Source organism: Chenopodium album, chromosome 10, assembly GCF_948465745.1.
Source record: "Chenopodium album chromosome 10, dcCheAlbu1.1, whole genome shotgun sequence".
In the NCBI taxonomy this organism is placed as follows: Eukaryota; Viridiplantae; Streptophyta; class Magnoliopsida; order Caryophyllales; family Amaranthaceae; genus Chenopodium; species Chenopodium album.
In genome coordinates this window covers 41,634,583-41,646,393 of record NC_137843.1, presented here as the reverse complement: position 1 = coordinate 41,646,393, position 11,811 = coordinate 41,634,583, and the positions used below count along the sequence as shown (strand labels likewise).

General features: G+C 33.9%; 1 protein-coding gene and 2 non-coding genes across 3 annotated transcripts in view; 2 read left to right on the top strand and 1 right to left on the bottom strand.

Annotated features, from left to right (window-relative positions):
- The first annotated feature begins 1,275 nt into the window (after positions 1–1,275).
- TRNAG-GCC (transfer RNA glycine (anticodon GCC)) lies at positions 1,276–1,346 on the top strand. The gene has a single exon. It is a non-coding gene; the product is annotated as a tRNA-Gly (tRNA).
- A 220-nt stretch (positions 1,347–1,566) lies between these two features.
- TRNAM-CAU (transfer RNA methionine (anticodon CAU)) lies at positions 1,567–1,640 on the bottom strand. Its single transcript has one exon. It is a non-coding gene; the product is annotated as a tRNA-Met (tRNA).
- A 2,413-nt stretch (positions 1,641–4,053) lies between these two features.
- LOC145562441 (DExH-box ATP-dependent RNA helicase DExH9-like) overlaps positions 4,054–11,811 on the top strand; it is a 16,150-nt gene continuing 8,392 nt past the window's right edge. Inside the window, exons 1-8 of the mRNA XM_081622724.1 lie at positions 4,054–4,432; positions 6,004–6,204; positions 6,292–6,510; positions 7,559–7,897; positions 8,264–8,368; positions 10,290–10,400; positions 11,285–11,535; positions 11,780–11,811. The exon at positions 11,780–11,811 is cut by the window's right edge and continues 92 nt beyond it. Of these exons, the coding sequence (XP_081478850.1) occupies positions 4,181–4,432; positions 6,004–6,204; positions 6,292–6,510; positions 7,559–7,897; positions 8,264–8,368; positions 10,290–10,400; positions 11,285–11,535; positions 11,780–11,811 (1,510 nt within the window). The 5' untranslated portion in view covers positions 4,054–4,180. The remainder of the gene's footprint in view (positions 4,433–6,003; positions 6,205–6,291; positions 6,511–7,558; positions 7,898–8,263; positions 8,369–10,289; positions 10,401–11,284; positions 11,536–11,779) is intronic.

Here is an 11,811-nt window from a genome sequence, read left to right as displayed (position 1 = left end):
TAAAGGAATTGATCGTGATTTTGAACCTGTTCTTTCAATAACCCCCCTTAATTGAGACAAGAAATTCAACGTTTTAAGGTATAAATCAATTGGCTTCCATCATACATATTACATATAGGGATCAGGTCATACGTAAAAAGTATTCCTTTTTTCTTGTTTTTTTTTCAACTCATTTCAATGTAATTTAATTTCTTTTTTTTTCTGGCTCAGCTATCTCACCTAGCCGAGCCATTCTCTTTTTTTTAACAGACCAAGCAAAACAAATAAAAGAAGGAAACAATTCTATTGAATGAACAAAAGGAGAGAGAGGGATTCGAACCCTCGATAGTTCTGAACAAAGAACTATGCCGGTTTTCAAGATCGGAGCTATCAACCACTCAACCATCTCTCCAACATAAGTCAATTTCTATTTTATTCTTATTCCTCCGAATAGAACATGGTTCTATGAGCTGATACCATCCAAAATTGTCGAAAAATTTTAGGTGTAAGTTGATAGGGTGATCCAGTTATCTGTATATTATATATAAATGATCTATCATGCCCATTTAAGTATTTAATTATTAATTAATAATTTCCCAGCAGTTCCATCTTTGAATAAAGCGGTAATAAGTGATATTATATAGAATCAATGAATTCGTGGTAATAGTCTAAAATCCCTCCGTGATACATTTATTACTTTATAGTACAATGACTGATAAAGGGATCAAATGGTATATAGTTTGTTTGTTGATAGCTTGGAGGATTATACGTATGACTATAGCTTTTCAATTGGCTGTTTTTGCATTAATTGCTACTTCATCAATCTTATTAATTAGCGTACCCGTTGTATTTGCTTCTCCCGACGGTTGGTCAAGTAACAAAAATTTTGTATTTTCCGGTTCATCATTATGGATTGGATTAGTCTTTCTGGTGGGTATGCTTAATTCTCTAATCTCTTGAACCTATTTGTTCCAGATCCAAAAATGACCCCTCCCCCGAATTTGAATTCTTTCGGGTTGTGAGACATAGTAAAATTTAATCAATATAACAAAAAAATTAAAAAGTTCCCCAAAAGGCAAACAAAACAAATAACGAAAACAACAAAATTAGAGGGAGGGGTCAAACCAAAATTTCTTCAAATTCAATGAAGTGAATCAAATAAATAAAGAAATTAAGAATTTAATCGGAATCGACCTAAAGAGAGTATCTGGTCCAACTCTACACAAATATCATCGAGACATATATTATATATCTATGTATATGCAGGGACATATTCCTTCTCAAGAAGGAAAAAATGCGGATATAGTTGAATGGTAAAATTTCTCTTTGCCAAGGAGAAGATGCGGGTTCGATTCCCGCTATCCGCTCAAGGGAAAGTAAATTTATTTACTATGATAAAGAATTTGGTTATAGTTATAGTCGATCCCGATAGTGTAGTGATTCTATCCTTCGCATTCTTTTATTTTCTCACTTCCCCAAAAAAAAAACCGAATAAATATGAATTTCAATATTTATTTAGTAGTATTTTATTTAGTTAATTTACTAGTTAACAGATTCAAACCTAAAATTTTGGACAAAATTCAAATTTTGCGGAGACAGGATTTGAACCCGTGACCTCAAGGTTATGAGCCTTGCGAGCTACCAAACTGCTCTACCCCGCGTCAAAAAAAAGTTGGGAACGAATGGACAAATAAAAAAGGAATGTGCCCTCTACCTTATCTGTACAAATAGAATACCCCATTTGTACAGAATGGTAAAGGGTCTATCTACAATCGATGATGATCATAGAAATGAAAATATTTTATTATGCTTACCAACTCAATCTTGTTGCCCTTGGCAACAAACATGTATGAACCATTTCACGAAGGATATGTCCTGATAACCCAAAGTCTCGATAGTTAGCTCTCGGTCTTCCGGTCAAAAAACAACGTCGATGGAGACGTGTAGGTGCACTATTACGTGGTAGAGAATGTAACTTTCCATGAATTTCCCATTTATCACTCAATGATGCTACTTTGCTTATTTCTTCTTTTGAGGATCGATGAATCAAATGATATTTTTGTTCCAAATTCTTCCTCTTCTTCTCCCGTGCTGAATCAAACTTTTCCTTGCCATAATGGTTCAGTTCCTATTAGTATCAATGATACAAGTCGGATCCTAGATGTAAAAGTGTATAAGAAAGGGGTTTGCCTTCTCCATCCAAAGAAATGATATTCTCGTGAAGACAACACAAAAATTAACCAAATTTACCCGATGTAGAGGCAATCAAGAAAGCCGCATATGTGAATATATAACCTACGGAAAAGTGAGCTAATCTAACTAATCTTGCTTGTATAATGGAAAGAGCCACTGGTTTATCTCTCCATCGAATCAAATTGGCCAAAGGTGTGCGTTCATGAGCCCATGCTAAAGTTTCAATCAACTGCTGCCAATATCCATGCCACGAAATTAAGAACATAAATCCCGTAGCCCAAACAAGATGCCCAAATAAGAACATCCACGCCCAAACCGATAAACTATTCAAACCAAATGGATTATATCCATTTATAAGTTGTGAGGAGTCTAACCATAGATAATCTCTTAACCATCCCATCAAATAAGTGGAAGATTCATTTAATTGTGAAACATTACCCTGCCATAACGTGATGTGCTTCCAATGCCAATAAAAGGTAACCCACCCAATGGTATTTAACATCCAGAAAACTGCCAAATAAAATGCGTCCCAAGCCGAAATATCACAAGTACCTCCTCGTCCGGGACCATCACAAGGAAAACTATAACCTAAATCCTTTTTATCTGGCATTAACTTTGAACCGTGTGCATCTAAAGCACCTTTTAGTAAGATCAATGTAGTCGTATGTAAACCTAAAGCAATAGCATGATGAACCTAAAAGTCTCCCGGCCTTATTGTTAAGAATAGGGAATTACTACTCTCATTAACAGCATTTAACCAACCAGGCAACCATATACTTCGCCCCGCATTGAATGCCGGGCCACTTGTTGAGGATAAAAGTACATCGAACCCATATGAAGTTTTCCCATGAGCAGATTGTATCCATTGAGCAAATATGGGTTTGATCAAAATTTGTTTTTCTGGAGTACCGAAAGCAAGCATGACAACATTATGAACATAAAGACCCAAGGTATGGAACCCTAAAAAGAGGCTGGCCCAACTTAAATGGGATATGATAGCTTCTTTATGGTCTAACATTCTTGCCAATACATTATCTTCATTCTGTTCCGGATTGTAATCTCTAATGAAAAATATAGCTCCATGAGCAAAAGCTCCTGTCATAATGAATCCTGCAATGTATTGGTGATGCGTATATAAGGCAACTTGAGTAGTAAAGTCTCGTGTTATGAACGCATAAGCAGGTAAAGAGTACATGTGTTGGGCGACCAAGGAAGTTATAACCCCTAAAGAGGCTAGAGCAAGTCCTAATTGACAATGAATTGAATAGTCATCATTTAATGTTCACAAACACTCGTTCATGGCTCGTTAATAACTCGTACGAATGATCATTCATATGCTCATTTATAACTTGTTCAAGCTCGAAACAATTAATTTCATTGTTTTAATTATTTTTAAAATAGTACAATTTTAATATGGAACCAAATCAATTATAATCAATTAGCCATGTTAATAACATCATATTAAATTAAAATATATGGAGTATTGTTTTTAAGAAAGTGAATAGTATATTTGCTCAAATTTCTCATTTATAATATCAATTACTCAATTAGTTCCTATCTTGTTGTTATGATGAATATCATCAAAAAACTTTTCTGACTAGAGTATACTTATAATTTTTCAAAATTGATTAACATTAGCTTGATTGAGATCGTTCACGTTTTATCTCATTCAAATTAGAGCTTGTTTAAGCTTGAGCTCGAATCACAAACGAACGAGCTAAAGGAGAGCTTGAACAAGGCAAAACCTTAATGAACAAAGCTCGAACACAAAATTATGAAGCTCGTTCAAGCTCGAACATGTTGAACACTTGAAATCTTTATCAGGCTTAGTTTGAACAAGTAAAAACTCAACTCGACTCGAATCGTTTGCCGCCCTAGATATGTGTGATCCCAAATACCCTTTGGTTGACAAACAAATTGGGTCCAACCTGAAACAGGCGCAGCCCCTATAACTCGGCGCCTCCATTCTCCACCCTCTCTTCTGTGTGCCGCCATAACAAACTCCTCAATGAGCTCTGCTAAGAGGAAATCAATAGAAGAAGAAAACTCAACAATGGAGTCTAAACCACCACCCCTTAAAATGATGAGAGAAGATAACAATACTATTGCTTGCTTCCATGACGTTTCATACCCTCAAGGCTATGTCCCTCCTTCTTCTACTAACTCTTCAACCTCTACCCCTGCCAAGGAATTCCCCTTCTCCCTTGACCCTTTTCAGTCTGAAGCTATCAAGTGCCTTGAGAATTGCGAGTCTGTTATGGTAATATTTCTTGCCTCATTTTTTCTGGGTTTTTGCTGAATTTTTCTGGGATTTTGTTGAATTTTTTTGGGTTATTGCTGAATTTTTCTAGGATTTTGTTAAATTGTTCTGGGGTATTTGCGAATTGTTCGTTTGATTATTATGTCAAGTACGTTAGAATGATAATTTGATATTATATTATGAAGTGCTTCATTAGAGTGAGGTGCTAAACTTGCACTCTCCTGTTGATTGTGACATAGTACTTTGTTAAGGTTTAGATATTTGGAGCCTATATGTAGTTTATTATTGTTGTATAAATTGAAATTCCTGATTATATAGATTATGGAGTAGAATATCTCCAAAGGGGTCTTAATGTCATCCATATATCATATACATACTCTTTTCGAGTTTTATAATTCAATTTATCAAAGCAATAAGCAAGGTCAGATGTATAAAAGGGGGGGATGGGAATCAAAAAGTTTACGGATGTTTAGTAAAACATCAATTTGTCTGAGGGCGGATGTAGAGGCAATGCATATGCTTACCACATTGCTAAAAATGATCTTAACTTCTTATGTAGAAAGAAACAAGTATTGAAACAACACAATTGCATTCTTATCCTTTCAGAATTAATGTTGACAAGGTTTGAAATTTTCGACAAATAGGAATGCTGTTCATGGTCTTCAGGCTGATGAGGAATATGTTATGTTTTGTAAATTCCATTTGAAAATAATTCCAGAAGTTCTCGAAAACTCAGGATATTGGGGCGCAGGGCGCGTGCTGCAACTCATATCTTTACTGGGATCGGCTTTTCTATAGCTAGAGGAGTGGGGGCCCAGATTGTATCTCGGCTTCCCACTAATTTTCTATAGGTTGTATAACTTTGTATGTTTTTGAGATATAATAATAATGATAATAATAATAATAATAATAATAATAATAATAATAATAATAATAATAATAATATTCATAACTTTTTAATCTAACCCAGCACAATGTTAATTATCAAGTTACAACTCCATAGTTCATACCATCTTTATTTCATACTTGATTCCAAGCTCATACCACTTTGTGAACAAAAATTGCCCCTTTGTAAGATCATTTCATGATAATCCCTTTGTAATAGTTTTTTATCTTTCTTTGTCACTTATTCGAATTGGAGGTCCTTTTTCTCTCCCTTCATTTCACAACATTAATCTTAGCTGATTTTTAACGCACTTAAAAGAGTTAAAACAGCGGAACAAACTAATAAGTATAAATTTTAGTAGAACATTGTATTATAAGCATTGATAAAAAATGAAATATTAAGACAAATTTATACAATTAGATAGATAGGAAAGGAGGACAATATCCGATCTGACACAGAGGGTGTGCTACTTTAAAATTTTGATAAATGTTTCGTTTTATCTCAGATTAGGTTGACATTTTTATATTTCAGGTGAATTCCTGTTGAAACTTTAATCTTCCACTAGTATTACGACCTATTGTTAGTATTACACTTGCTATTTTAGTTGGAGGTTCCCCCTATATCTTTAATGATTGTTTTCTGTTAAAATTTGAGTTACAGCGTATTGACTTATTCTTCATATTAGGTGTCAGCTCATACCTCAGCTGGAAAAACAGTGGTGGCTTCGTATGCAATTGCTATGTCGTTGCGGAACAAGCAAAGGGTGATATATACTTCCCCTATCAAGGCTCTTAGCAACCAGAAATACCGAGAATTCAAAGAAGAATTTTCAGATGTTGGTTTGATGACAGGAGATGTCACAATTGATCCTAATGCTTCTTGCTTGGTAAGTTGTTGTTGGTTACGTGTGGCAGTTATATGCTTCTTGTCTATGATATTTTATCATAAGTTTCTAAATTACGTCAATGTGCAGGTGATGACAACAGAAATCTGGCGAAGTATGCAGTATAGAGGATCTGAAATTGCAAGAGAGGTTGCATGGGCAATATTTGATGAGGTTCACTATATGCGTGATAAGGAACGAGGTGTGGTATGGGAAGAGAGCATAGTGATGGCTCCAAAGAACTCTCGGTTTGTATTCCTATCAGCAACTGTACCTAATGCTAAGGAGTTTGCGGATTGGGTTGCTAAGGTGAAATATCTGCCTCTATTTTGATGATCTTTGTGATCCTCAATGTTTTATTTTTTATTTTTTTTTTTTATTATTGTTTTTGTGTTTGGTCTTAGTTTTCTATGTGAATTTGGTCGTTATTATTCCTCCATTTTGGTAATGGAGTTTAAATATCATATTGCACAATGATTTAGGCTTATATATATATATGGTCAGTTTCTCTCTTGGTCTGGACACTAACATTAAAACCAAGTTACTAACTTTCTATTGGACAATGTTTTTTGGGTCAGATAGGATATTGATCATTAGTGACATTTCATGGAGATTAAATTGATAAATGCTGTTTCATCCCTTTCCTTACTTATATATTAATTTGTGTATCTTACCAGCTTAAAATAATTATTTTACTTTGGTTTTTCCACTAGTTAATGGATTCATGGATAATGGAGGTGGTTAAATACAATATACGAAGTAAAATTTATTCAGTTGTACTTTAATATCAATTTTGTGACTTACCACCTTTAAAAAATGTTTTTATTTTTATTTTGCCACCAATGGATTCATGAATGGAATCTTTTAAGTGATGGGAAAATAAAATAAAAATGTTTTGTAAAGATGCTAAAATATCAAAAAAAAAAAAAAAAAAAAGTTATTCAATGTAGTTTAATCCAAAACCGGGTTTTTTAAGGGTGGTAGAAGTAAAAAAAATTCCTATTTTTAAATGAAACATCAAAAGTTTTGAATATTGACTGCGTTTGTTAAACTTTTATTACTCTGGATACTCTCTTCATTTTGAATCAAAGGTGAAAAATTCTTGTCACAAATCTAAATAAATATCTTTATTTATCTTCGTCTTATTCATTCACCTGACATACTCCAATAATTTCTGGGTAATCTGGACTTCTTAGATCCATGTTTTGTAGAGTAATGAAGGTCTACTATGTGATTGAATGTTTGAGCTATAGCTAAATGTGATTATGCCACATAGTGTAGTTCGTTAAAATATTCTTGTGATGTTGAATCTTCCACAATAAGTTCACGATGGCTAAATGTAGTATTGCTGATGCAGGTTCACCAGCAGCCATGTCATATTGTATTTACAGATTATCGGCCAACACCGCTACAACATTATATATTTCCTTCAGGTGGAAAAGGCCTGTACTTGGTGGTGGATGAGAAGGCTAAATTTCGTGAAGATAGTTTCCAGAAAGCCTTGAATGCCCTTGCCCCTGCTGCTGAGGGTGAAAAGAAGAGAGAGAATGGGAAGTGGCAAAAAGATGTGGTCGTTGGTAAGTTGGGAGAAGAAAGTGATATCTTCAAGCTGGTGAAAATGCTTATACAGCGTCAGTATGATCCTGTTATATTGTTTAGCTTCAGCAAAAGAGAGTGTGAATTTCTAGCCATGCAGGTAAGGAAGCCGTATTACTTATCATCCTCTTCAGTATATTGGGATTGAACTTGACTGCTTGTAGGTTCTAATTTAAAATACTACCTTGTATATATTTTGATCTTATGCTAAATTTAGCTTGGGATGTTGGGTCACTTTTGTCAAAACTTATGACCTCTTTTTATGGCTGTGTTTGCTACCTAGAAACATTATTGGCGGCTTTGGATTTATTGGAATTTCAAACATGTGTTTATTTAATAGTTTTTAATTGGTTATTGATTTTGTGCTCACTGTTGCTTTTACTCTTTTAATGCTAGAGATACTCTTCTATTTCACTTTACTTATCTATTTGTGTTCTTCAGTCTTTGCTCTTTTGTTGTCTTTTAGATGGCAAAGATGGATTTGAATGGGGATGATGAAAAGATGAACATAGAAACTATTTTCTGGAGTGCTATGGACATGTTGTCTGATGATGACAAGAAGCTCCCTCAGGTTACTACATATCTGTTGTTTAGTTATTTCAATTCTTTATATAGTACTTCTGAGTCTTTAAAGAGTACTCGTCTTTGAGGGAAGAATGAACAAAAAAATGCGCATCTATTTGTGTCTTGATGACTTATCTCTTATATTGTATGGGATCTAATCTCTTTATGATTTTTTTTTTCCCTTCAATATATAATATGAAATATGGCATTGTGATACATAAATATGAAGAAACTAGTTTCTCATCTGAATTAATGTAAGGATTAAAAAAATATACATATATAAAATAGATGTATGCTTTGTGAGGTCGAGTCTTGTCTATCCATCTTTCACCTTATGCCTAAGCTTCAGAGTTCAGACATCTATTATCACCACACCTTGCATATTTAAAACGAGTTTTGCAATTGTGAATGTGTTGTTTGCATTTACTTGAATGTATTATACTTCTTTAGTGGGGTTAGAAGAAGGAAAATCTGTATAATTTTTGTGGTCAAGACTGTTAGATGGTAATCGTGAGACTTAAGGAAAGATGTACATTAAATGATCTCGAACATAGGTATAAAAATCTTTCCTGCTCATTGGGTGATCATCCCTTGGGTAACTCAATTTGCTTCAGCAAAGGTGTGCATTAAGCAAGATTTTGGAACTTTCTTTTTTTGTCTTTAATATTCAATTGCTGTTTTCTGCTTTACTAAAGCTAATGTTACTGTTGCTTATTTTTTATTAGGAAGAATTGTGCCTTAGTTTGCCCTTATAGTCTTGCTAATATTTGTTTACATTGGTTGCTAAGCCTTGTGGTTGGCATTTTTTATCAAATTTATTTGTGACAATCTTCAAGTGTTCAACAAGAACAAGAGGTAGACAAACAACTATAGAGGATATATTTGACGCTTCAATTTGGCAAGTTTTATCCATGAAGTGAATTGGAAAAACTTCAACTTGCATATCTTAGATTGGAATTAAAACCTGAATATAAAGCTTCTGACTCGGTTCAACCTTTGTTTTTGAAAAAATTGTAAAATTTGAACCTAGCCCTAGAACTTGGCCTGACTTGGTATAGAAATGAACATATAGCCCATATTTAGCCCATAAATTTAGATTGACTAGCCCAAACCTGAACCAATAAATGTGTTTAACACGTCTATGTGAGAAGGATACTTTATGTAAACTAAGTCCTTAATACATGCAATAGCATTTTTCTTTCTCAGATGCAGTGAACGAGCTCTATTTTGTATAATGAGGGATATCATATACTTAGGGCTTGTTTGGTTCACCTTATTTTTTCTTATCTGATCTAGTCTGAATGTCAGATTTGACCAAACTTTGACCTTAAATATACGACAATCTATACCGAAAAAATATATCAAGTGGGGTCTTGTTAGATTCGTAATAATGTGTATTTTATTAATATATGATTTTCATAATTATTTTCATTACAAAATTAAAGATATTTAGCGATAAAAAACTACACATAAAACGATGATCTGATCTAAACTTATTTCTGGATCTGAACTTATTTTTTCTGAAATAAGTAAAAATAAGGTTGAACTACAAGGCCTTACTCCGTATTTTTAATCGCAACATTTGGAATTTTACACTATTTGCACACTCCTTTTATCGTGGAAAAAGTATAGTCATGTAGGATCTTGTTAGATTCGTCTTGAAATACACTTTCATAATATCAGCTTTTTGTAATTTTTATTACAATACAACTTACGATATTTAAGCTATAAAATGTGCATTGGTGAGCATGAAATCCTCAATGTTGCGATTAAAATAAACGGTGGAAATACTATACAAGTGCCTAAATTTCCCAAATACTCTTCTTCCCCACACCACTGCTATGTTTTGTCTACATTTTTAATTCGTAATACTCTTATACTCGTGCTTTAAACTGTTGTGTAACTCTTAGGTTTTTGATGTTCTGTAGGTTACAAACCTGATACCTCTCTTAAAACGTGGGATAGGAGTTCATCATTCTGGCTTGCTTCCAATTCTGAAGGAAGTAATTGAAATTCTATTTCAAGAAGGGCTTATCAAGGTATAATGGCACACATCATGCCATATATGAATTGTGATCATGTAGAGTCTAATGGGCTATTATCGTTTTGTTGAACTTGGTGATTATGTGTGCAAGTATTGTCTAAAAGATCCTATAAGGGTTTTAAAGAGAACTCTACGTGTGTTTAGATTTTTGAACTCGAATTGGATATTAGTATGTACTCCCTTCGTATTTAATTAGTTAATTAGTTGCTCCACTTTCCATTTGCGGCCGTATTTAAATAATTGCTACATTTCCTTTTTTTGGAACTTTTAACAATATTTTACTATTTTCCTCCCCATTAGTGGTCCCCTTATATCATATTCTAATAATTTTCATATTCTCTCTCCTCCCCACTTATACCCAATAACCCACTTTTGCTTTTTTAGGCCTTGTTTGGTTGACATTATAAAATGGGGGAATTAGGAATTCATGGGAATTGATAAAATGGGTAGTTGTTTGGTTGACATAAAAAAGAAAAAATGGGGGAAGTGGGAATTCATGGGAATTTCAATTTCCCTTATTGCCAACCCAACACATTTAAGAAATTCCTAGGAATTTTATTAAGGAATTAACTACCCATGAAGTATTAATTCCTATGGGAATTAAATTCCCACGTCAACCAAACAACACCTTAGATTTTGTTTTATTATTCAACGTCACTTCAATCATAAATTGATGTTTTTCTTCTATTCCTTCTAAAACTCAAACTCCGTGTCCAGAGAAGTAGAGCAATTAATTAAATACGGAGGGAATATAGATTTCTTTACATGGTTGATCAACTTTGAGTACACCATTTGTACATGCCACTTTTTATTTAATGTTTATGAGTCATGAAGACTGATTATTACGCGAGAATGCCAAATTGAATGAAAATTCTTCAGTGCTTATTTGCAACAGAGACCTTTAGCATTGGTTTGAACATGCCTGCAAAGACCGTTGTGTTTACAAACGTTCGTAAGTTTGACGGAGATAAGTTTCGATGGATTTCTAGTGGAGAGTATATACAAATGAGTGGTCGTGCTGGTCGTCGAGGTATTGATGACCGTGGAATATGTATTCTGATGGTGGATGAGAAGCTTGAACCTTCAACTGCCAAGATGATGCTTAAAGGGAATGCTGATAGTTTGAACAGGTATCCATCTATATTGCTTGTGTGGTGGTGGTACTTTGAGTTATTGTTAAGTGGGGAGAATAATCTACCGATCTCACTGCACTTTGACTTGACATAGTGTGCCTTTTTATTTATATATCCAATTACCAGTAGTATCACAAAAATCATAATTCATTTGGATTGCCAAGTTCTATATATGCCGGATTATTATTCATGAAATGTTTGTCCTGCAAATATTATCTGACTCCAATTTCTTTGTATGAAGTGCCTTTCATCTGAGCTACAACATGCTTTTGA